Raw genomic sequence first — 26,867 nt, forward strand, 5'->3', positions numbered from 1 at the left:
TGACTGATATTATTGGTGATGATACAAGTGATACTATCAATGTTGGTGATATGTTGGAAGACGTCTTGCTCAACTTTGATGATGACGAGATGGATGGTTTCATGGAATGTGTGAACTCTTTAAAGGGAATAGTGTCATACAACTATGCACCCCGGAAATTGTCTTTGGATCTTGAAAATAGGAAGACTCTTCCTACAAAGCCTTCTATTGAAGAGCTACCTACCTTGGAGTTGAGGTCATTTCCTCCACACCTTTGTTATGAATTTCTTGGCCCTTGTTCTACTTTACCAGTTATTCTTTCCTCTTGTTTGACTAACGTGCAGGTAGATTCCATACTGGTAGTGTTACAAAAGAGGAAGAAGTCTATTGGGTGGACCTTGGCGGATATTTGGGGTATAAGACCCATCTTTTGCATACATAAGATCAAGTTGGAGGATGGCTCTAAACCATCCATTGTACATCAAATTAGACTCAATGAGGCTATGCAAGAAGTTGTCAAGAAGTAGATTATCAAGTGGTTGGATGCCAGAGTTTTCTACCCTATCTCTGATAGTTCATGGACCTCTCCGATAGTTCGTGGAATACCACTTTTTCATCACCAACCCGAAAAGTGAGTTCTCTGGCTTCAACAACACAAAGAGCCTTACCCGTAGCAAGGAAATGTCTTCCAAGAATAATTTTCACTTCATAACTGCCTTCACAATCTTGAATGACAAAGTCCGCCAGAAGAATGAATTTATCAACCCAGACCAAAACATCATCAATCACACCCAACAGCATTTTCATGCTACGATCGGCCATTTGCAATCTCATAGAAGTGGGTATTGGTTGTCCAATCCACAAAGTCTTGAAAACTGAATAGGGCATCAAATTTGTACTTGCCCCAAGATCACAAAGAGCTTTACCAAACTCGGCACTTCCAATTGTATAAGAAATCATGAAAGCACCACCTTTTGCATGCATAAGATCAAGTTGGAGGATGGTGCTAAACCATCCATTGTACATCAAATAAGACTCAATGAGGCTATGCAAGAAGTTGTCAAGAAGGATATTATCAAGTTGTTGGATGCCGGGGTTTTCTACCCTATCGCCGATAGTTCATGGACCTCTCCGGTTCGATGTGTCCCAGAGAAGGGGGCATGACGGTGGTCACCAATGATAAGAATGAATTGATTCCTACAAGAACGGTGACCAGATGGAAGGTGTGTATGTATAATCACAAGCTCAACAAAGTTAAAATGAAGGATAACTTTCCACTTCCTTTCTTTGATCAAATGCTCGATAGATTGGCTGGTCGTGCTTTACACTACTTTCTTGATGGGTACTCGGGCTATAACCAAATTTTCATTGCTCTGGAAGATCAAAAGAAAACTATATTTACGTGTCCCTATGGTACGTTTGCTTTCATGAGGATTCCATTTGGTTTGTGCAATGCACCGATGACTTTTCAATGATGTAACATGGCTATTTTCACTGACATGGTGGAGGACTACCTTGAAATTTTCATGGATGACTTCTCGGTGGTTGGGATTCTTTTCATGATTGTCTTGCAAATTTGGACAAAGTGTTCGTTAGATGTGACGAAACAAACTTGATACTCATGATTGTCTTCCTCATGGTTGAGGAAGGTGTTCTCCTTGGCCATAAAACTCAAGGAATGGAAGTGAAGTTGACAAGGCAAAGATTAAGGTGATTTCTAATCTTCCACTCCCAACTTTGGTGAAGGGTGTGCGGAGTTTCCTAGGCCATGCTGGTATTTACCGGCACTTTATAAATGATTTCTCTAAAGTGGTGAACCCATCATGCAAGCTCCTTGAAAAAAATACCAAGTTCAATTTCAATGATGATTGCGTGAGAGCTTTTGAATTGTTAAAGCTCAAATTTACAACTACTCCCATCATCACCGCTCCAAATTGGAGTGTGCCTTTTGAACTCATGTGTGATGCAAGTGACGTAGCGGTGAGGGTTGATTTGGGGCAACGTATCAACAAGATTTTCCATTTAGTCTACTATGCTAGTAAGACCATGAATAGTGCCCATGTCAACTATATCATTGTTGTATTTGAAATTGAGAAGTTCCGTGCGTACTTGATGGGTACCAAAGTTATTGTCCAAACGGACCATGTGGCGCTTCATTATCTTATGAGCAAAAACGAATCCAAAGCTCGGTTGATGAGATGGGTACTCTTGTGGAAAGAATTTGATGTTGACATCCAAGATAGGAAAGGTAGTGACAACAAAGTGGCGGACCACTTATCTCATTTGGAGGAGGGGAGGCCACATGATGGACTTGAAATAAATGTTTCCTTCCCTGAAGAGCAACCTTTGGCAATTTCAATGAAAGATGTGCCATGGTTAGCGGACTTGGAAAATTTTCTTGTGCGTGGAATCATTTCGGATGAGTTATCTTCAAGCGAAAGGAAGAAGCTCAAAAGGGATTCTCAAGATCATTATTAAGATGAACCATACCTTTTCTGGATTTGTATGGAGGGGATAACTAGGAGATGTGTACCGAAAGATGAGCAATGTGATATTCTTGGGGCTTGTCACTCTTTGCCATATGGTGGTCATCATTGTGGAGCAAGTACTGCGGCCAAAGTGCGTAGTTGTGGTTTCTTTTGGGCTGCTCTTTACAAGTATACTAGTGAGTTGATGAAAAGATGTTATGAATGTCAACGGGCCGGTGGAATCTCAAGGAAAAATGAAATTCCTCTCACAACCATTTTTGAGATTGATATTTTCGATGTTTGGTGCATTGACATCATGGGCCCTTTTGTGAGCTCTTATGAAAATACCCACATCTTGGTCATGGTGGATTGTGTGTCCAAATGGGTTGAGGCTGTCGCTTTACCCAACAATGAGGCAAGAAGTGTAGTGGTTTTCTTGAAGAAGAATATTTTCACAAGATTTGGTACTTCACCAGATATCATAAGCAATGGGGGGTCACACTTTTGCAACAAAGCTTTTGACACTTTACTTAGCAAGTATGGTGTTACTCATAAGGGCATGACTCCCCCTCACCCACAAGATAATGGGCAAGTGGAAGCCTCCAACCGGGAGATAAAGAGTATCTTGTCTAAAACGGTGAATGCTAATCAGACGGATGGGTCCAAGAAGCTTGATGATGCGTTATGGGCTTATCGGACGTATTACAAAACACCTATCATGATGTCTCCATACCGGTTGCCAATCACTTTACTCGATTTCTTGGAAAGAAATTCATTACGTTTAAAGTGGTGATCGACAAAGCTTGTCCTCTTCCGGTGGAAGTAGAGCATAAGGCAATGTGGGCTTTAAAGAAGTTTAATCTTGATTGGGAAGTAGCCGCTAACATGAGGGGCGCACATTTGAATGAATTGGATGAGTTTCGGTACCATGCATATGCGAGTTCATCATTTTACAAAGAAAAGATGGAATATCTTCGTGACAAATACATTTGGAACAAAGAGTTCAAGGTGGGCGATCTAGTACTATTGTTTAACTCAAGGTTGATAATGTTTCCCGGGAAGCTAAAATCCAAGTGGAGTGGTCCATTTGAAATTGTTGGTGTGACACCTTTTGGTGCATTAGACTTGAATAATAAGAATGATGAAGTATTCTAAGTCAATGGTCACCGGGTGAAGCACTACTTGGGCAAGTTTGGAGATAGCAACATGGTGTCGATCATTTACTTCACTTGAGAGAGCTTTAACATTGCTTCTTGATGCAATGTTAAATTAGGAACTTCTTGGGAGGCAACCCATGTTATTTTCCTTTTCTTTTGTAGTTAGATGTTATTTGTGTTCTCACATGATTTGAAGTGTGCTACATGGTTGAGTGTGACTTGCAAGATGGGTGAACTAAAAAATGGTCAAGTGTTCAAGAATCTGCAAACCGCACAATTCTATGTGCCACAGCAGGAGGACATTCGCGGTCGCACATTTCACATGCGGACTACACAATTATGATCTTGAAAAAGTGTAAAAATGTGAACTCTTATAAATTTGAGCCTGTCAGTGCGGGGCTAATCTGCGACCACAAGAGGAAATGTGCGGATCACGCATTAAGATCAAAGAATGATGACCCATGTGATAGAGTGCGGACCGAACATGGAAATCTGCGGCCGCACTTGACCCCTTTTCCCTCTTAAGATTCTTAGTATAAATATAAATCTTGAGTTCATTTTACACTTTTTCCTTTCCTCAAAACCGTTTTCACTCTGCAGGTTTCCTATTTATAGAATGATGCCATGTCTATTTGTACAAGTAATTGCAAAATCTAAGTAGAAAAAGAATGCATGTGCATAATTTTAAAAATCTACGGCCGCACTTGAATTTGTTTCTTCCACAGCTTAGGTGTTTTGGGCAACCTGGTGAAGCAAGTGCATCTGCAGTTGCACTTTAATTGTGCGGACTGTAGAAATATTCAAGGGGTCACACTCAAAAATGTGTAGACAGAACTGCCTCTACACTATCGTCATAAAGGGGTTTCTAGGACTTTTATGTTTTTTGATAAATGTGTGGCTGCACTTGTAATTTTGCGTTACTCACTTCCTGTCTGCAGCCGCACATCAAAAATATTTGGACTGCAGATCCCAGTTCCATCAGCCTATTGTTTTTGTTCTTGATAATACATGCTATAATGGGTTGGGTTAATGACATTTCATGTTTATAGCATGTTGCCATGTCTATTTGTACAAGTAATTGCAAAATCTAAGTAGAAAAAGAATGCATGTGCATAATTTTTAAAATCTACGGCCGCACTTGAATTTGTTTCTTCCACAGTTTAGGTGTTTTGGGCAACCTGGTGAAGCAAGTGCATCTGCGGCTGCACTTTAATTGTGCGGACCGTAGAAATCTTCAAGGGGTCACACTCAAAAATGTGTAAACCGCATATGTATTCTGCGGCCGCAAAACTGCGTCTGCACTATCGTCATAGAGGGGCTTCTAGGACTTTTATGTTTTTTGATAAATGTGTGGCTGCACTAGTAATTTTGCGGTACTCACTTCCTGTTTGCGGCCGCACATCAAAAACACGCGGACTGCAGATCCCAGTTCCATCATCTTGTTGTTTTTGTCATAATTTCACTGTGTCCACAATGTTCTCCCTTAGCTGCATAAGTCTTGCATATGTTTAATGATGGGTTGCAACTAACAATTTTCTTTGCTTTGATATAGGCAATGGTTCGATCGCACCGCGACAGTGAAACTATAAAAGGAAAAGGTGAATCTTCTAGGGGTCGAGGTAGAGATACCTTGTACCTTGGCCATCCCAAAACCATTAGGAAGATGGCCACAACATGTCACACCCCAAACCTGGGGAGGCGTGGCTGCCGTACTGGCCCAAACGAACCACTCTGTAACCTTTTTTTTGTAACTGTCATGGGACAACATGGCCACAACTCGTAATGTATAACTATAAGTGAGCAAACACTGTATTAATAAACCATCGTTCTTAAAACATGTATACATATGGGTCATGAAGGCCAATGACATACTTTACAAAATGAACAGCTGTCTACAAAGCCTCTAAGATTATTTGACATCAAATGGGACTCTTTGAGACTCTTATCCATATCGTATGATGCATGACTACCCAACTGATCAGTGGTAACTGCCCAACCAGCCGTAGCGCGGTGGTAAATGCATAACTACCCGATCGGTCGTAGCTCGGTGGTAAATGTGTAACTACCCAACCGGCCGTAGCTCGGTGGCAAATGCATGACTGTCCGACCGGCCGTAGCTCAGTGGTAAATGTATAACTACCCAACCGGCCGTAGCTTGATGGTAAATGCATGACTTCCCGACCAGTCGTAACACGATGGTAAATGCATGAAGATGCATGTATCACTATATTATAAACATTAACATCTTTATCATATACCTCAATAGAGACGTAGGAACGTACTTAGACATACCTGAATATAACTTTACAGGAATGAATAACATAGACATCCTTAACTGCTAAGAGTGAAACCACTTATGGAATAGCATTACGTTTACGTATCGTTACTTGGATCATGCCAAAAGAAGAAAGGATTAGCCTTAACATACCGGGATTCCTTAAGAAATTGAGACCTGAGACGCATGAACCCCCTTGAGATGGTTCAAGATTTTATCATCTTGGACATGCTTGAGATGTTTTTAACCAAACATAAAACATACATCAAATACTCACTTTCTACAAGATGAAGTAAACACTCTATCTCTTAGATTTTTGTGATTCATGGAGACTTTAAACACAATCTTTTATATTAGCGGTGTGGTCTACTCAGTAGATGACTTAGCCTTCTAAATGCTACCTTTTACATGAATGTAAGAGTCATAATTTCCAAAGGCAAAAGCTTCCACGTTGATGTCCAAGAGGCTTATCCAAAGATCTTAAGTAATTACCCACCAATTTCTTAATTGACTTGTTGATATCCCACTAACCAATAATTAACCAATTGCCCACATAATTAAGAATTATCTCAAATTACCTAAAATACTACTCACTTTTAACACACTCAAATACCACTTTTTCATCACCAACCCGAAAAGTGAGTTCTCCGTCTTCAACAACACAAAGAGCCTTACCCGTAGCAAGGAAATGTCTTCCAAGAATAATTGTCACTTCATAATTGCCTTCACAATCTTGAATGACAAAGTCCGCCAGAAGAATGAATTTATCAACCCAGACCAAAACATCATCAATCACACCCAACGGCATTTTCATGCTACGATCGGCCATTTGCAATCTCATAGAAGTGGGTATTGGTTGTCCAATCCACAAAGTCTTGAAAACTGAATAGGGCATCAAATTTGTACTTGCCCCAAGATCACAAAGAGCTTTACCAAACTCGGCACTTCCAATTGTACAAGAAATCATGAAAGCACCACATTTTGCATGCATAAGATCAAGTTAGAGGATGGTGCTAAACCATCTATTGTACATCAAATAAGACTCAATGAGGCTATGCAAGAAGTTGTCAAGAAGGATATTATCAAGTGGTTGGATGCCAGGGTTTTCTACCCTATCGCCGATAGTTCATGGACCTCTCTGGTTCGATGTGTCCCAGAGAAGGGGGCATGACGGTGGTCACCAATGATAAGAATGAATTGATTCCTACAAGAACGGTGACCAGATGGAAGGTGTGTATGTATAATCACAAGCTCAACAAAGTAAAAATGAAGGATAACTTTCCACTTCCTTTCTTTGATCAAATGCTCGATAGATTGGCTGGTCGTGCTTTATACTACTTTCTTGATGGGTACTTGGGCTATAACCAAATTTTTATTGCTCTGGAAGATCAAAAGAAAACTACTTTTACATGTCCCTATGGTACGTTTGCTTTCATGAGGATTCCATTTGGTTTGTGCAATGCAGCGATGACTTTTCAACGATGTAAGATGGCTATTTTCACTGACATGGTGGAGGACTACCTTGAAATTTTCATGGATGACTTCTCGGTGGTTGGGGATTCTTTTGATGATTGTCTTGCAAATTTGGACAAAGTGTTCGGTAGATGTGACGAAACCAACTTGGTACTCATGATTGTCTTCCTCATGGTTGAGGAAGGTGTTCTCCTTGGCCATAAAACTCAAGGAATGGAAGTGAAGTTGACAAGGCAAAGATTAAGGTGATTTCTAATCTTCCACTCCCAACTTTGGTGAAGGGTGTGCGGAGTTTCCTAGGCCATGCTGGTATTTACCGGCACTTTATAAATGATTTCTCTAAAGTGGTGAACCCATCATGCAAGCTCCTTGAAAAAAATACCAAGTTCAATTTCAATGATGATTGCGTGAGAGCTTTTGAATTGTTAAAGCTCAAATTTACAACTACTCCCATCATCACCGCTCCAAATTGGAGTGTGCCTTTTGAACTCATGTGTGATGCAAGTGACGTAGCGGTGAGGGTTGATTTGGGGCAACGTATCAACAAGATTTTCCATTTAGTCTACTATGCTAGTAAGACCATGAATAGTGCCCATGTCAACTATATCATTGTTGTATTTGAAATTGAGAAGTTCCGCGCGTACTTGATGGGTACCAAAGTTATTGTCCAAACGGACCATGTGGCGCTTCATTATCTTATGAGCAAAAACGAATCCAAAGCTCGGTTGATGAGATGGGTACTCTTGTGGAAAGAATTTGATGTTGACATCCAAGATAGGAAAGGTAGTGACAACAAAGTGGCGGACCACTTATCTCATTTGGAGGAGGGGAGGCCACATGATGGACTTGAAATAAATGTTTCCTTCCCTGAAGAGCAACCTTTGGCAATTTCAATGAAAGATGTGCCATGGTTAGCGGACTTGGAAAATTTTCTTGTGCGTGGAATCATTTCGGATGAGTTATCTTCAAGCGAAAGGAAGAAGCTCAAAAGGGATTGTCAAGATCATTATTAAGATGAACCATACCTTTTCTGGATTTGTACAGAGGGGATAACTAGGAGATGTGTACCGGAAGATGAGCAATGTGATATTCTTGGGGCTTGTCACTCTTTGCCATATGGTGGTCATCATTGTGGAGCAAGTACGGCGGCCAAAGTGCGTAGTTGTGGTTTCTATTGGGCTGCTCTTTACAAGTATACTAGTGAGTTGATGAAAAGATGTTATGAATGTCAACGGGCCGGTGGAATCTCAAGGAAAAATGAAATTCCTCTCACAACCATTTTTTGAGATTGATATTTTCGATGTTTGGGCCATTGACATCATGGGCCCTTTTGTGAGCTCTTATAAAAATACCCACATCTTGGTCATGGTGGATTATGTGTCCAAATGGGTTGAGGCTGTCGCTTTACCCAACAATGAGGCAAGAAGTGTAGTGGTTTTCTTGAAGAAGAATATTTTAAGAAGATTTGGTACTTCGCCTGATATCATAAGCAATGGGGGGTCACACTTTTGCAACAAAGCTTTTGACACTTTACTTAGCAAGTGTGGTGTTACTCATAAGGGCATGACTCCCCCTCACCCACAAGATAATGGGCAAGTGGAAGCCTCCAACCGGGAGATAAAGAGTATCTTGTCTAAAACGGTGAATGCTAATCAGACGGACGGGTCCAAGAAGCTTGATGATGCGTTATGGGCTTATCGGACGTATTACAAAACACCTATCATGATGTCTCCATACCGGTTGCCAATCACTTTACTCCATTTCTTGGAAAGAAATTCATTGTGTTTAAAGTGGTGATAGACAAAGCTTGTCCTCTTCCGGTGGAAGTAGAGCATAAGGCAATGTGGTCTTTAAAGAAGTTTAATCTTGATTGGGAAGTAGCCGCTAACTTGAGGGGCGCACATTTGAATGAATTGGATGAGTTTCGGTACCATGCATATGCGAGTTCATCATTTTACAAAGAAAAGATGAAATATCTTCATGACAAATACATTTGGAACAAAGAGTTCAAGGTGGGCGATCTAGTACTGTTGTTTAACTCAAGGTTGAGAATGTTTCCCGGGAAGCTAAAATCCAAGTGGAGTGGTCCATTTGAAATTGTTGGTGTGACACCTTTTGGTGCATTAGACTTGAATAATAAGAAGGATGAAGTATTCTGAGTCAATGGTCACCAGGTGAAGCACTACTTGGGCAAGTTTGGTGATAGCAACATGGTGTCGATCATTTACTTCACTTGAGAGAGCTTTAACATTGCTTCTTGATGCAATGTTAAATTAGGCACTTCTTAGGAGGCAACCCATGTTATTTTCCTTTTCTTTTGTAGTTAGATGTTATTTGTGTTCTCACATGATTTGAAGTGTGCTACATGGTTGAGTGTGACTTGCAAGATGGTTGAACTAAAAAATGGTCAAGTGTTCAAGGATCTGCGAACCGCACAATTCTATGTGCCACAGCAGGAGGACATTCGCGGTCGCACATTTCACATGCGGACTACACAATTATGATCTTGAAAAAGTTTAAAAATGTGAACTCTTTGAAATTTGAGCCTGTCAGTGCGGGACTAATCTGCGACCACAAGAGGAAATGTGCGGATCACGCATTAAGATCAAAGAATGATGACCCATGTGATAGAGTGCAGACCGAATATGGAAATCTGCGGCCGCACTTGACCCCTTTTCCCTCTTAAGATTCTTAGTATAAATATAAATCTTGAGTTCATTTTACACTTTTTCCTTTCCTCAAAACCGTTTTCACTCTGCAGGTTTCCTATTTATAGCATGATGCCATGTCTATTTGTACAAGTAATTGCAAAATCTAAGTAGAAAAAGAATATATGTGCATAAATTTTAAAATCTACGGCCGCACTTGAATTTGTTTCTTCCACAGCTTAGATGTTTTGGACAACCTGGTGAAGCAAGTGCATCTGCAGCTGCACTTTAATTGTGCGGACCGTAGAAATATTCAAGGGGTCGCACTCAAAAATGTGTAGACCGCAGATGTATTCTACGGCCGCAAAACTGCCTCTGCACTATCGTTATAGAGGGGTTTCTAGGACTTTTATGTTTTTTGATAAATGTGTGGCTGCACTTGTAATTTTGCGTTACTAACTTCCTGTCTGCGGCCGCACATCAAAAATTTGTGGACTGCAGATCCCAGTTCCATCAGCCTATTATTTTTGTTCTTGATAATACATGCTATAATGGGTTGTGTTAATGACATTTCATGTTTATAGCATGTTGCCATGTCTATTTGTACAAGTAATTGCAAAATCTAAGTAGAAAAAGAATGCATGTGCATAATTTTTAAAATCTACGGCCGCTCTTGAATTTGTTTCTTCCACAGTTTAGGTGTTTGGGGCAACCTGGTGAAGCAAGTGCATCTGCGGCTGCACTTTATTTGTGCGGACTGCAGATATCTTCAAGGGTCACACTCAAAAATGTGTAAACCGCATATGTATTCTGCGGCCGCAAAACTGCATCTGCACTATCGTCATAGAGGGGCTTCTAGGACTTTTATGTTTTTTGATAAATGTGTGGCTGCACTAGTAATTTTGCGGTATTCACTTCCTGTCTGCGGCCGCACATCAAAAACACGCGGACTGCAGATCCCAGTTCTATCATCTTGTTGTTTTTGTCATAATTTCACTGTGTCCACAATGTTCTCCCTTAGCTACATAAGTCTTGCATATGTTTAATGATGGGTTGCAACTAACAATTATCTTTGCTTTGATATAGGCAATGGTTCGATCGCACCATGACGGTGAAACTATAAAAGGAAAAGGTGAATCTTCTAGGTGTCGAGGTAGAGATACCTTGTACCTTGGCCATCCCAAAACCATTAGGAAGATGGCCACAACATGTCACGCCCCAAACCTGGGGAGGCATGGCTGCCGTACTGGCCCAAACGAACCACTCTGTAACCTTTTTTTTGTAACTGTCATGGGACAACATGGCAACAACTCGTAATGTATAACTATAAGTGAGCAAACACTGTATTAATAAACCATCGTTCTTAAAACATGTATACATATGGGTCATGAAGGCCAATGACATACTTTACAAAATGAACATCTGTCTACAAAGCCTCTAAGATTATTTGACATCAAATGGGACTCTTTGAGAATCTTATCCATATCGTATGATGCATGACTACCCAACTGATCAGTGGTAACTGCCCAACCAGCCGTAGCACGGTGGTAAATGCATAACTACCCGATCGGTCGTAGCTCGGTGGTAAATGTGTAACTACCCAACCGGCCGTAGCTCGGTGGCAAATGCATGACTGCCCGACCGGCCGTAGCTCAGTGGTAAATGTATAACTACCCAACCGGCCGTAGCTCGGTGGTAAATGCATGACTTCCCGACCAGTCGTAACACGATGGTAAATGCATGAAGATGCATGTATCACTATATTATAAACATTAACATCTTTATCATATACCTCAATAGAGACGTAGGAACGTACTTAGACATACCTGAATATAACTTTACAGGAATGAATAACATAGACATCCTTAACTGCTAAGAGTGAAACCACTTATGAAATAGCATTACGTTTACGTATCATTACTTAGATCATGCCAAAAGAAGAAAGGATTAGCCTTAACATACCGGGATTCCTTAAGAAATTGAGACCTGAGACGCATGAACCCTCTTGAGATGGTTCAATATTTTATCATCTTGGACATGCTTGAGATGTTTTTAACCAAACATAAAACATACATCAAATACTCACTTTCTACAAGATGAAGTAAACACTCTATATCTTAGATTTTGGTGATTCATGGAGACTTTTAACACAATCTTTTATATTAGAGGTGTGGTCTACTCAGTAGATGACTTAGCCTTCTAAATGCTACCTTTTACATGAATGTAAGAGTCATAATTTCCAACGGCAAAAGCTTCCACGTTGATGTCCAAGAGGCTTATCCAAAGATCTTAAGTAATTACCCACCAATTTCTTAATTGACTTGTTAATCTCCCACTAACCAATAATTAACCAATTACCCACATAATTAAGAATTATCTCAAATTACCTAAAATACTACTCACTTTTAACACACTTTATGTACCCTACTTAATTGTCAAACTTTGGCGATACTCAATTTCTTCGATTCGTTTACCCTCTGACCTTTATAACACTTACTTATCACTTGTTTAACATATCATAAATACTTATAATCTCGAAAATAGTCTTTTCCTCATCCTAAAGTACTACTATTAAAATATTAAAATATTAATAAATCATGGTTACATATAAAATCAATGCATACACTATTATTTCATTAAAATATCCATGTAAAAATACATATATTTTCTCAACTTCTAATTTTCCTAACCTCATATAAAGTGTACAAATTTTCCTACGCTTAATGCTTAAAATGGTAAAAAGATAACCTTGTTTTCTTGTGAAAAAATAATTTTTATCTTTACAATAAAGAAAATCTCATAAACTTTCTTATATTATGTGTTTAATTTAAAGCATGTTCGAAAATAGTAATATTAATAACTATATAAAATCATATTTTTTAAAAATATTTTTGCAAAAAATGTTCCACACAAAATACCATATAAAATGTATATAACGGTATCAAGGTTGTTAAACTTACGGGGTCTAACAACAACATTGTCACGAATCCTCTATAATCTCATGAATGGTCTTAATCCCTTCAAGCTCATACGGATTACTACGACTCATCCTAGTATTAAAGTACGGGATGTAACACAACATGTAGATAGAGAGGTGTAGACCTCTCCGAGTCTTGTTCCTATATCCCGTCTAGGGAAGCTTCGGAGGGAAACTCAGCCTATATTTAGGAGGAGCAGACACCAACATAATCTAGGCCATAGGAGAGATTTCATCTCATAGATGAGGCCTCCACATCTCACAACAATTCTGAGGGGTCAGAAAATGCTAGCCAGACCTCTTATCCAGCAGCTGGCCCAGACACAAATGGACAAACTGCATAGGATATCCCCGATGATGTTAGAGGGGGAGATGGTACATCCATGGGTGTGGAAATATTGAAGAAAAAGGAGATATGGGAGGTTAGGTTTGTTAGCCTGGCAGCCTTCACTGACTTCTGTATGTGGTGGCCAGTATGATCCTTGACACTTGAGCAGTAGTTTCCCTTGAAGGATTTGGATAAATACAACCCAACAGTGTTGAGGAAGTTCAGAGCAAGAAAGGTTTGGATGTGGTTTAATGAGAGAGTTGAAGATGCCAAGGAGTACCTCGTCCGAGAGTTCTACGCAGATGTTTCTCTCATTAAGAAGGGGACAAAGGTGACTAAAGTATGCAACCTCAAGATGAAGTTTGATCAGCACACGCTAAATGCCTACTTGAGGTTTGAGGCCTTGGAGCTAAGGGAGTACCTATAGAAGTGTGCAATGAAAGAAGAAGTCTGACCATGGCTAGCAGAGATCTTAGCACCACCAGGGCCACCACCTCCATGGATCACTGATGGGGTTCCCATTTAGCGGAACACATTGAACTTTGAGGTGAAGGGATAGTAGACCTTTGTTTTTAGCAGACTGGATACGTGCCAGAATGAGACTAATCTTCCTCTCCCTCATGATTTTCTTGTGGCATCTATCATGGCCAGCTACCCAATAATGTGGGTGCTGTGATGTTGACCAACATTTCATTGGTAGCACAACATACCAACACGGCCTACCCTTATCCTAACACTATCATAGAGTACCTCACTGAAGTAAATTTAGATCCAAGATCATATGACAACAAGGTGAAGCCGAAGAAGCCATTTGACCGGTATTAGTTGATGGATGCGACAAACCCAAAGAAGAGAGCTCAGCCTTCTACCACCACAGGTGAGTCTGATGAGCCGAGAGTGGTAGTCACCGAGACAACGTACATTTTTGTCTACCTCTATTGATACCTCTTCTAGTGCTACTACTATGCCTCCGCCACCACCTTCAGGTCTTACCACAGCCCCTAGGGCAGCCCCTGCTATAGCTCTAAGGCTGGTGCCCATGCTTATAGCTCCATTATCCGCTCTACGAGTCTTCAATACATTGGCGAGTCTCAATAACAGGATGCAGATGACTACTTCAAAGCTGTCTGACATATATAGTATTGTTGTAGCGTAGTCATCTATACAGGTACCATATGTCTCTTATGATCTTGATGAGAAGTTGAAGAAGATTCTGCACAACCAGAAGATGATCATGGACACTATGGTATAGTACAAGTCAGTTATTGAGGAGTTAGCCAAAGAAATGAAGAAGATGAGGAAGTCTCAAGAAAGCAAGAGATCGGTTGACAAGCTCAAGAAGGCGGTGACCAGACTTGTGACGGCTGGGGATCTACCCTTTGATATGTTACTTGACCCAGACCAGTCCATCCCGGATCCATATGCACCATCTGCACAGGTTGCACTAGCTGCCAATCTGATGAGCCATGCCTTGCTGCCGACACTGCTGAGGCAGTGTGTGCGGTGTTTGCCACTCCCACCACTCCTAGATATGATGATGATGATAAGTTGGTTGACCTAATGGGATATGGGGTGGATTTTATTTGATTGGGGGGGTGGATTTTATTTGATTTGACATATGATACATTTTGGATACATTTGGACTGTAATAATTTGATGATTTTGTTCCTTTTCTTATTTGAAGTTTATCTATCTTTAGTAGTTATTATTCATTAGCTTCTTTAATTTTACACTTTAGTTATTTTTTTGTTAGTAGCATCTTCTTATGTTTACGTAAATAATAAGCCTTTGGTTTTCTTAATGCCACGATTCTTTCCAAAGGTAGTTTTTGTGTGAACCGGGTGACTCGTCCCGAGGATGGATGGCGTGACAACCTTCTTAAGGGAGTGAGTCAGCTTATATATGTTTAGGTAATAATAATAATAATAGTAATAATAAAGGCCTAATAAAGTCATTCTCGTAAAAAGAATCATTCATGCTTCATTTGGTATTAATACACTTAACTACGTGCTTATGGGTTGAAACAAGGTTTTTGAAAGAAAATAGCTCTAGTTAGTGACTTTGAGAATCTTGAGTTGACTTTGGTAATCATTGAGTGGTTTATTGGACCATAGTGATCTTTAACTTGATTGTGGTTGTTGTAGTCTCTCGACTCTATCCTCTTTTACGGTTTAGTTAAGTGAGGGGTGAGCTGATCGTTCGTTTCTAGTCCAAGTACCCGTGCGAATGATCTAGAACTTTTCCCACATGTGCTTCAAGGAGAAATCCTGAGTTTTCTTGGTTTGGGAAATGATTGTAGGCTTTCCTTGGTCCATTTTAGCTTTCTATTGCAAACCAATATTGTTATCCCTAGTCAACCCCCTTTGAGCTTCTAGATTTTCTCATTTGATAACCATGATATAAGCCTTTACCCATTTTGTCGTGATCCTCTCTTGGCACTCGGACCTTCTTTAACACTCTTTTGAAATAAGTGGCCTAAGGCATAATGAGGGAGATTTTAGGAATTTGAAAAAGTTATCAAGGCACCGAAAAGATAAAACAAATGATTTATATGAAAAGAGAAGGCAACAAAAGAGAAAGAACAAAGAAAAACAATAAGAGAAAATACAAGAAAGATAATAAAGGAAGGGTTGATGGATTCAAAAAGAGGTAATGATCCCTAACGTGAGCATCGATGGATAAAAAGAATGAAATGCACAAGAAAGAGTGATGTCAAGTCTCTCTAGCCCCTAAGAAAAAGAGAATGCCTCTAAGAATTGGTAATTGAGAGCCAAGAAATGAAAATATGGAGTGCTTAAGGAAAGGTGTAACCACTTAACCATATGGTATCCTACCCCAATCCAAAATCCTTCATTACAACCCGATATAAGTCCTACTTGATTTTGAACCGAGTAAGCTTACATTTGTGGTGATGTACACCTGGGGCAACTCTATGGTACTTGAAGCCGCATTTATGACATTTTGTTGTGAGAGAAGAGTAAACCTTTCATTGGGTAAAGATTGAGTGCAAACCTTTATAGTGAACTTGGCAAATGGAAGGTAAAGGAAGAAAATTTTGGATTCCACCATGATCTACATGATAGAACAAGAGTCCTCGCAGAGTAAAGTCAATTCTTGAAGCTCAAATGTCATATTAGAACTATAGGTACATGATATGTGAATGGTCAACTTGTTGACAATGCACGAGTATTGTGTGTAATTGCTGGCACCAACTGAGTATGTACGGCTTACCAATGACTCGCTGAAATGACCTTTCATTCTGAGGAGGTGGGAACTAATCTATTTGCTAGAGGACAAGCAAAGACTTAAGTTTGGGGGAGTTGATAAGTGTAGATTTTGACAACGTTTTAGTAACTTCATGCTTTAGTTTTAGTTTGAAAGTGTTGATTTATGTTCCCAAAACTAATGGAAGTGTTCAAATTGCAGGAATGTTGGAGATTCGGACTCTAATGAAGAAACTCAACTCAAAAAGGAGTATTCCAGCTCACAAGGAGAGAAGGGGCGCAACAGACCAGAAGTGCGGACCACAGAATTCTCTCTACGGCCGCAGATCTTATGTAGAATCCTATAAGTGATTGGAGAGAAGTGCGGCCGCAGAACATTGTTGTACTGACACTAATTCAAAAAGTTCACCGAGTTCGCAAAATGACCAAGAATGAAGCCTTGGCAGAAGTGCGGCCGTAGAAGTTGAAGTTCAGCCACAGATCAAATTGTGCGACTCCAGAATCTCTTAACCTACAGACTCAACAATGTACGGACCACACATGAAATTATGCGGCAGCAGAACCTCCCGAAGGGCATTTTTGTCAGCCAATTTTGGACCAATATAAATTGACGGGAATCACTTTTTAAGGTCATGTTTTGATGTTTTCCTAGCTGTAGCCGTTGTAGTTTACCATTTTGGGTAATATTTGATCATTTTTGGACAAAACATCATAGTTTATCATTTCAATTTTATATTATGGCTTTAATTACTGTTTCTTCTTTGTTTTCTTCATTTTTTACTATGAGTAGCTCGATGTTTACTAGAGTTATGACCCAACCATAGTGTGTAAACCTTATGGGTATTTAATTTAATCCTTGTTTATGATTGGATATTTGTTATTTAGCCTTGTTCATGCTTTAGTTTTATAATTAATGGCTGTAAGCATTGCTTAATGCCTTTTGACTTGCTCTTTACTTGAGAACGAGGGACCTAGTCTAGGAAAATATGACTAATAGGAAATTGGGCCAGTTAAGGATTTGACTAGACTAATTAAAGGGTTTGAATCAGAGATAGGGAAAACCCGACTTCAGCTCATATCAACTATTTAGATTGATACCCATTTGAGGTTGAGAAAGCCAAATTGGGCAAAATCACTCTATGACCGGGAGGTATTGAGTGGGAAACTTAGAGTTGAGAGCTATGATACACCCCAGTTACTAAAACAAGTGTTAACATAATTAACCCATTAGGCGAACACCTAGGCGAAGGTTACATTTCTAGGCCTTTTTACCTATTTGAAAACAACCAAAAACAATTAGTCAATTTCTAGTTTCATTTCTCTAGTTGATCATTGATAGTATAGTTTATAGAAGTAATTAGTAAAACCAACTCGATTGGAAGTGTATTTAAGTTGTTTCGTCTCCACGCATCAAGTATAGACTCTAACACCCATTGTTAGCTCCCTGAGGAAAACGACCCTGACTCATAATTGCGTACTGTTCTTCCAACGGCCTCTTCCACTCATTGTTGAGTGTGGATTGGGAGTGGATAATATATTGTGCTATCCGTTTCCCCATGGTTATAGCCATGTAGTTTGTGTGTTTGTTGTTATTGCGCATATGGTTATTGAATTTAGAGCATCGTGGTATAAGGTATTCCATATGGACCAGCGTTAAGATTGGGTCATGCATCGCATTAGAGTAGGTTGGAATATGATCTTTTTTCTTATTTCATGTATATTATTCCTCCTTTGTGTGACGGGTTCATAGAATTGCGCCTTGTAGTGGTATTTATTTTTCTTTCCATTATTGGGTACATTCGAGTTGTTGCCTATTTGGTGCACGGGTTGCACTAAATATGGATCAAGGCGGTGCTGGTGTGGCATGTCGGTCGAGCAGCTTATACTGGATGAGATGAGGTTATTTGGCTAGGGTTCTTGTCAGGTGAGACAACTCGGAGTTTGCGCCTTTGTCATTCTACTCTCTCACATATGGTAATGACATGCGCTGGACTTACTGATGACCGTGCTCCGAGTGCCGGTGTTGCTAGAGGCTGGGGCAGTGGTAGAGGCAGAGGGTGAGGAGGAGCACGTGCTATAGCTAGAGCACCTATCAGAGCAGCAATTGAGGAGCTGCAAGTAGCTCTTATTGGGGGACAGGCACCGGAGGTGCCTGTTGTTTCCCCTGGACTTCAGGAGACCTTAGAACAGTTCCTGAGCATGTTTGGCATATTGGCTCAGGCGAGGGTTGATTCTGGCTGCACCAACTACTTCACAGACCAGGGGAGGAGCTCAAACTCCCCGCGCCCGCACCTTAGAGCAGCAGGCTCACATTGGTCAAGTTCTGGGTGTGGTGCCGGCGCAGCCGGGTTTTCCAGTTCAACCCGTGATTAGGGCAGTAACATCTGAGGAAGAATAACTTAGACTTGTAAGGTTCAAGAAGTATTACCTTCCTACCTTCAGTGGTTTGGCTTCAGAGGATGCACATGGTGTCCTAGAGGAGTGCCAACATTTTCTCTGCACTATGGGTATTGTGAAGATGAGTGGGGTTGTTTTTACTATGTTCCAGCTTAAGGGAGCGGCATATCAGTGGTGGTGAACGTACGAGTTGGGTAGCATGGTCGAGGAAACTTCACTAACATGGGATCAGTTTTTAGAGTTCTTCTTGAGGGTATATGTTCCTTAGACTCTTCGGGATGCCTGGCGTATAGAGTTTGAGAAGTTGCACCAGGGCACTATGTAAGTGTCACAGTATGCCGTCAAATTCAGTGATTTGTGCCTACATGCACCTTCTTTGGTTTCTAGAGTTAGAGAGCAACTCTGCAGGTTCATTGAGGGGCTCAACCATGATATCCGGTTTAGCATGGCTCGGGAGTTGGAGTCGGATGTTCCATTTCAGATGGTGGTAGAGATCGCTCACCGACTAGAGGGAATGCGGGAATAAGAGGGAGATGACATATGGGTTTTGGAGAGAGAGGACAAGGATGATGTCGTACAAGTATGGTTTTCATTTGTCATAGAGGAGCATCATTCATATTTTGTTTCGTTCTGCTTATCGGGGTGAGTCCTCCTATGTTGCTTCACATATGTGTGAGTTTCCTGATTTTGTACTCTGCTTATGTGTTTACCCCTGTTGGGAGATTCTACAGTGGTAGCCCGTGTCTATCATTTTGTTTTATTCATTATTGAGAGCTATAAGACTGGGAATGACTTTCTGTTACCCATTACGATAGGTTTTGATGTGCTTTATGGGTGGTTGGTTACGATTTGTCAATTAGATACTCTACCGGTGTGGGAGTTCAGCATGTGTTGTGACCTTGCTAGCGAAAATTGAATTAGTGGAAAGTTTTGGTTGGTATGATGTGTAATCTACTTGTGATTCAGAGATGAGGATGGGATTCTTGCGTTTCCATGAGGTTTGTTATGTTTGGGATGGACTGCGTGCCACTGTGAAGTTATATTGGGATGAAATCCTTGTGAGTTGTTCATATACTTTGATTCTCCCTTGTGGTATTAATTCATAGTATGCTACTGATAGGGAGTTGTGCCTGTCGGGATTGTTTGATAGTTCTTTCATGTGTTCCCTCATATATTCAGTCATTTTCATGCTGTGCTTATTAGGGTTTAGCTTGCGAGGTATGTGCCCAAGTAGTGTTGGGTGTGACTTGTTTATTTTGGTGAATAATCATGGCATCTTCGTGCTTCATGCATCCTTGTCGGTGTTGTGGAAGTTTGGAAAAGGTTTCTAGCTGATATGAGGTTAATTTTCGGTGCTGGGTTTGAGTATGGACGGCTATTGTGATTAGAAATGTTGTTATGGACCTATGTGTAGTGTGTTAAGTCACGTGTTTGTATCTGGTGAGTCTATACATAGTTTATTTCCGCTGTTTGAGGCTGATACAATGTGTTGATGTAGGAATAGGGTCTTATGGAAACAATCGAATGGTGAGAAATTTGGTTCTAAGTCCTATTGGTATTGGTGGGAGGAAAAACCTTCAGTTGAGGTGGTGTTATCGGGCGTACGTGGATTTAGGGTGATGTGGGGTCACCCGCGGGTGTATGTATGGTTTGTTCACTCAGTGATTGATGACTTCGAAACTATTCTTGGCACGGTCGAGGACAAACGTTTGTTTAAGAGAGGAAAAGGTAACGACCCGACCGGTCATTTTGAGAATTAGCGTCCCGTTAGCCGGCTTAAGGTCTCGAGCAGCTTTGTATTATGTATTATGACTAGCGTGTGTGGTGGAGTTCGGATTTCTGATGATTCAAGATCAATTTGGAAGAAGGATTCTTGTTTTAAAAGCATAAACGGTAAGAGTTGACTGGAGATTGACTTTTGTAACTCCAAAATGGAATTTTGGTGATTCCAATAGCTTCGTATGGTGATTTTGGACTTCGACGTGCGTTCGGATTTGGATTTGGACGGCCGTAGGATAATTTGAAGCATTTTGGTGAAAATTTGAAAGTTGAAGTGTTAGAAGGTTAAGAGGTTTGACCGAGAGTTGACTTTATTAATATGGGGCTCGGATTGTGATTCAGAGAGATGGATTAGCTCCGTTACATCAATTGAGACTTGCATGCAAAATTTGACGTCATTCCGGGTTGATTTGATATGTTTCAGCTCGAGTTGTAGAAGTTGAAAGTGTCAAAAGTTTATTAAGTTCGATTTGAGGTGCGATTCGTATTTCTGATATTGTTTGATGTGATTTGAGGCCTCGAGCAGATCCAAATTATGTGTTGGGACTTTATGGTGTGTTTGGATGGGGTCCCGAGGGCCTCGGGTGGGTTTCGGATAGGTTTGGGTTGTGTTGCACTCGATTTTTATGTTTCGACATCATTTCTTGAAGCATAAATGCTACCACATTAAGAAAATGACCTCCAATTGCTGTTTTGATTGAAGCATTAGATCTGTATCGTAATTACGGAGCCATAGCAAATAAATTGTTGAATTTGGACATCGTATGAGCGAGTTATGCTCATTTTAATGTCGGAGACGAGAGCCGGTGCTGGTGCTTAGCAGATGCAAAGTTGGGTCCGCATCTGAGACCCCGCAGGTGCAAAAAATGGTCCGCAAATGCAGAAATTATAGCTGGCAGACCGCAGGTGCGGAGGTTTGGTCGCGGAAGCGATATTCCCCGTGTATTAAAAACATATGACTGCGTTTATTTAATATCTTGAGTTCTAGATCTCCGATTGAGGTGATATTTGTGGCATTCTTCTCGTTTTTTCATGGGGGTCAGTATCAAACTATAATATTTGTATTTTAATATGATTACAGAAGTTCATTTTTGAATTAATCTTGTTTTGATTGTACAATTGGGAGTTTTTATCAAAAACGTTTTCTGAAGAGAATAATTTGGTTTTGAACATCGATTCAGAGTCGGAATTGGATGAAATTAGTATGGTTGGACTCGAAATTGAATGGGTGTTCAGATTTTTTGAATTTTGTTGGGTTACGAGGTGTGGGACCAGGGTTGATGATGACGTCCAAATCCACTACTATAAAGTAAATGGACACGGTCGCATGCAATATAATTTACCCAACTATGAGTCGGGGTCGAATCCCACAGAGAACAATATGTAGGCGATTAGAAATGTAAGAGAATTATCACTTATTATGCAATGCCAAACACATAGAAAGGTTGTTGAATAAATATTATAGCTAAATGCGAAAATGTAAGCTAACCTAGAAAGCAAGTAAAATCATCAATGGCTACAAGTATGGATACAATGGGAATTACACTCAAGTAACGATCCAATATATTTCACAATTTTATAAATATGAGTGAGTTTATTATTTATTAGTCTCGGATAATAATTCTATATTAGCTTCTCTCGAAAACTAACAAGACTTCCTAATTGAATTATCCCTAAAACAATTAAGTGATTAAGCACACCCGAATATGGCTGCATGTAGTTCACTCCTATCCCTAGGTAGAATCTATAAAATGAGGGTTAATGCCTCAAGTTCTTGTTAATTAATCTTTCCCAACCCCAAATTATCTTTTCCAAAATCAATTCGAAGTTAATGGGCGAGTCCTAGGGTTAGCTAATCCCTTTTGGAAACATTAAAGAACCAGAATAATTAAAGAAACAATAACTCACTTCATAATAAATAAAAATCGTTCAATACATAAGCACAACAAGGTATTTAATCCACACTTTAAATATGAATATTCCCATAAACAAGATGTAAGTGTATGTGCAAGAACCGTAGCTCCAAACCTTGTCTTCTCTAGTCTGGGAACTTAAAAATAAGCCAAAGATCCCTTTTTCCGTAAGCTAGGTCGTGTATTTGTCGGTTTGGAGTTAAGAAAATGTGAAATGTCATTCCTATCCAGGTCTGATGCCCATTGACGGCACCTGCGGTAGGATCCTCGCAGGTGCGGCTCTGCAAAAGCGGACCTTCAATCACTGATGCGTAAACTCAGGAGATTACCTACTCCGCAGATGCGGATATGTTGGCGCAAATGCGTCTCCGCATAGGCGATTAATTCATCGCATATGCAAGCCTGTGTGGAATTCCCTTCTCCGCAGAAGCAAACCAAATAGTCGCACCAGCGACTCCGTAGGCGTGAAGTCTTGCCGCAGATGCGGTCCCAGTGAATGAAGCTTAACTCTGCAGATGCGGCCTTCCACCTCGCAGATGCAAGGTCGCATATGCGGACAGTGTTCCGCAGATGCACAATCACTGACGGATTTTGCACTTTTGTGCTCTTTTGTTTTGCTCAATTCCACTTCAATTGAATTCAACTCGGTTCATGGCATCATTTACCTGAAAATCTAGCAATACACACCATAAACAACCTCATATTATAATTAAAGGATGCAAAATCTAAAGAAAAGAGACTAAAATAAGTGTTAAAATCACCACTCATCAGCACCCTCAACTTAAAGCTTTTGCTTCTCCTCAAGCAAATCAAAACCAACAATTCAGTGAGGTTCTACTATTTAAAGCACAAGTAGTATTGCTATAATTTACGAATCACATTCTCCAATTAAGCACCATACTTATGAATTTGGTTGGTACTAATAGTTAGGCTCAAGCATGTGAATCTTAACCAAATAACTCCCTCATTTAGAAACAACTTCAAGAAATGCAAAGGAATTTCAAAATGATCAAGTGACAACACAAAAGCCTCAAGAAGTGACTCAAAAGCACTAGTCTACCAACATATGCTCAATTTACTCATTTCGGGATACATCAATGTCACCAATCCATCCTAATTCATGTGCTCTCACAAGAAAGAAAAGTCCCAAAATCACCATATTTACAATAACAACACAAGGGACAAATGCACAAAGACACTCACTCTCAACAAAGAATTTCAAGTGTTACAAAATATCATGCCATAAACTTGCCCTTATTTTAATTCGCCGCCTATTCAAGAACATACGGTTGGAGATCCCATAGGGATGTTTTAAGCTTGTAATGTACGTTTAGGGAAGGGTCGGATAAGCATTTGGGATACAAGTGACTACACCCTCCTTGAGCACTACTCATATTTGTCTTTCTTTTTGCACTTTGCTTCTTTTTAAACCACGTAGCCCTTATTGGCATCTAGTTACCGACATAGAACCACCTTACAGTACCTTTCTAATTTTCTCAAGACTCCATATTTATATATATACATATTTTTCTCTTTTTTATCTATTTTCTTTTGGAGCTTGAGTAACATCATATGAACAACTTTGAGGTATATGTTTCTACCCTCAATGTACAACCTTACCAATTTCCAACTTGACACCAACACCTCAAACTTAGGCTTTTTGCCTCATTCTCAATATTCAAGGAGGGACGGGTTCAAAAGAGGGAATTATTTCACAAAAGGGTAAAGGTTTGTAATGAGGTGGCCAAAGAAAAGGTTAAAGGCTCAAATAGGGTAAACTAGTGATAATATTTATGCAATGGTAGGCTTGAAAGGCTAAAGAGGCTTTTATAAAGATTACAAAGTATGCCTAAGGTCATCCCTCCAACCAAACATAATTAACATTAGCATTGAAAGACCAACAGGGTAAGTTCTAGATGATAGAAGTAAACACAAGAATTATTTAGAACAAAAACTAACACACATGGCACATGAACTAATCAAGACGGATCAATTTCACTTCTTAACAAGAGCATTTAGAGCAATATCATGCCAACTAGTGGGCAAAGAGTCACCAAATGAGCCAAAAAGTTGTCACAAAAATTATTCTTCCCCATGCAACTTACTTTTTCAATTTAAAACCAGAAATCGGAGGGGTATTCTTAATTTACACTTCACATACAAGAGACTAATTTTATTAGTACCAAACAATCTAAAAGTCTCCAAATAACAAAACAAGACTAATTCCCTTAAGAAAGTCATCACGCCATCCGTCATAGGGAAAAGTCACCCGGTTCAACAAATAAATATTCCTTGGGAAAGAACTGTAGCATAAAGAAAACCCAAGGATATTTATTTAAAAGTATATTACTACTAAAAGAGATAAAAATAATATAAACTAAAACTACTAAAGAAGATAAAATAAACATTACAGAAATAAAAATAAAAGAACAAAACGGTTGAGAAAAAATAATATAACAAAAGCAACTAATAATAAAGGAACAAAAATAACATAAACTAAAAACTACTAAAGAAAATAAATAAAAAAATATATAAAATAGAATAATAATAGTGACTAATCCGCAAATATATCATTAATCATAAATTACGCTCGGCAAGCGCACATGATAAGCAATGATAAAACAAGCTCGGCAAGGGCACGCAATATCCATACCAAAGCATAAGCCCGGCAAGGGCACAAATTAAGCATCAATGTACAAATAAATTGTACTCCCTAAAGCCATGGATACAATGGGAATTACACTCAAGTAACGATCAAATATATTTCACAATTTTAAAAATATGAGCGAGTTTATTATTTATTAGCCTCGGATAATAATTCTATATTAGCTTCTCTCGAAAACTAACAAGACTTCCTAATTGAATTATCCCTAAAACAATTAAGTGATTAAGCACACCCGAATATGGCTACATGTAGTTCATTTCTATCACTAGGTAGAATCTACAAAATGAGGGTTAAAGCCTCAAGTTCATGTTAATTAATCTTTCCCAACCCCAAATTATCTTTTACAAAATCAATTCAAAGTTAATGGGTGAGTCCTAGGGTTATCTAATCCCTTTGGAAACATTAAAGAACAAGAATAATTAAAGAAACAATAACTCACTTCATTATAAATAAAAATCGTTCAATACATAAGCACAACAAGGTATTTAATCCACACTTTAAATATGAATATTCCCATAAACAATATTCAAGTGTTGGAAAAAAATACTACACACTTAAATATTCAGTACAAAGCAAGGAAATGAAGAAATGAGCATAAATGAGTAAGCAATTCTCAACCAAAAGCTTCAAATCTTCAAGACCCAAGTGTGTGTGCAAGAACCCTAACTCCAAATCTTGTCTTCTCTAGTCAGGGAACTGAAAAATAAGCCAAAGACCCCTTTTCACGAAAGCTAGGTCGTGTATTTGTGGGTTTGGAGTTAAGCAAATGTGAAATGTCATTCATGTTCAGGTTTGAAGCCCGTTGACCGCACCTGCAGAAGGATCCTCGCAGGTGCGGCTCCGCATAAGCGGACCTTCGATCGCTGATGCCTAAACTCAGGAGATTGCCTACTCCGCATATGCGGACATGTTGGCGCAAATGCGTCTCCGCGGATGCGATTAATTCATCGCAGATGCGAGCCTGTGTGAAATTCCTTTCTCCGTAGAAGCTGACCAATTAGTCGCACCAGCGACTCCGCAGGCGCATATTCTTGTCATAGATACGGTCCCAGTGACTTTTTATTTTTTTTGTAAAGATTGAAGCTTTATTATCCGGAATCATTTCCTATGCGTTTTGTTTTTGATTTGAAGTTTTTTGGCTAGATTTGAGACGTCCAGAGGTTGTTCCACTCGAGAAGGACATCTTAGAGTAATGGTCTAGCTTCTTTGAGGCAAGTATCTTGCCTAACTTTGTGTGGGGGAAACTACCCCTTAGGATTTGAGTTATTTGTGCTAATTGTGTCATGTGAACGCCGTGTACGCGAGGTGACGAGTAAGTACTCGGGCTTATTTGTGGAAATTTGACCGTTTAGTGCTCTTAGGTTCTTATGTTCATTAGATGTGAAGTTGTTTTAGCATGTTAAATCCCCCATTTCCAAAATTTTCCCTTATGCGTCTTATTTGGAATTAATTGATTCATGGTTTACCCTTGTTATCAATTAAATGCTTATGTGCCTTAATTGAATATGTTGACTCTTTATTGCCATGCTATCTTTTATGTAACTGTTGATCCTTAATTAAAGGTATTATTATCCTTTCCGTAAT

The 26,867-nt window shown here is 39.7% G+C and overlaps 3 protein-coding genes across 3 annotated transcripts; 1 reads left to right on the forward strand and 2 right to left on the reverse strand.

The window, feature by feature from the left end:
• Positions 1–540: 540 nt before the first annotated feature.
• LOC138904595 (uncharacterized) lies at positions 541–1,005 on the reverse strand. Its single transcript, XM_070193102.1, has one exon. It carries the CDS (start codon positions 1,003–1,005, stop codon positions 541–543), a length of 465 nt encoding a protein of 154 aa, XP_070049203.1.
• A 5,460-nt stretch (positions 1,006–6,465) lies between these two features.
• LOC138904596 (uncharacterized) lies at positions 6,466–6,870 on the reverse strand. Its single transcript, XM_070193103.1, has one exon. It carries the CDS (start codon positions 6,868–6,870, stop codon positions 6,466–6,468), a length of 405 nt encoding a protein of 134 aa, XP_070049204.1.
• A 1,847-nt stretch (positions 6,871–8,717) lies between these two features.
• On the forward strand, positions 8,718–9,149 carry LOC138904597 (uncharacterized). Its single transcript, XM_070193104.1, has one exon. It carries the CDS (start codon positions 8,718–8,720, stop codon positions 9,147–9,149), a length of 432 nt encoding a protein of 143 aa, XP_070049205.1.
• Positions 9,150–26,867: the final 17,718 nt, after the last annotated feature.

This window comes from Nicotiana tomentosiformis, chromosome 2, assembly GCF_000390325.3.
Source record: "Nicotiana tomentosiformis chromosome 2, ASM39032v3, whole genome shotgun sequence".
Lineage (NCBI taxonomy): Eukaryota > Viridiplantae > Streptophyta > Magnoliopsida > Solanales > Solanaceae > Nicotiana > Nicotiana tomentosiformis.

Bases quoted from the DNA above. Each gene is read 5' to 3' on its own strand.
- LOC138904595 (XM_070193102.1), bottom strand. From the start codon at position 1,005: ATGTACAATGGATGGTTTAGCACCATCCTCCAACTTGATCTTATGCAT.
- LOC138904597 (XM_070193104.1), top strand. From the start codon at position 8,718: ATGGTGGATTATGTGTCCAAATGGGTTGAGGCTGTCGCTTTACCCAAC.
- LOC138904596 (XM_070193103.1), bottom strand. From the start codon at position 6,870: ATGCATGCAAAATGTGGTGCTTTCATGATTTCTTGTACAATTGGAAGT.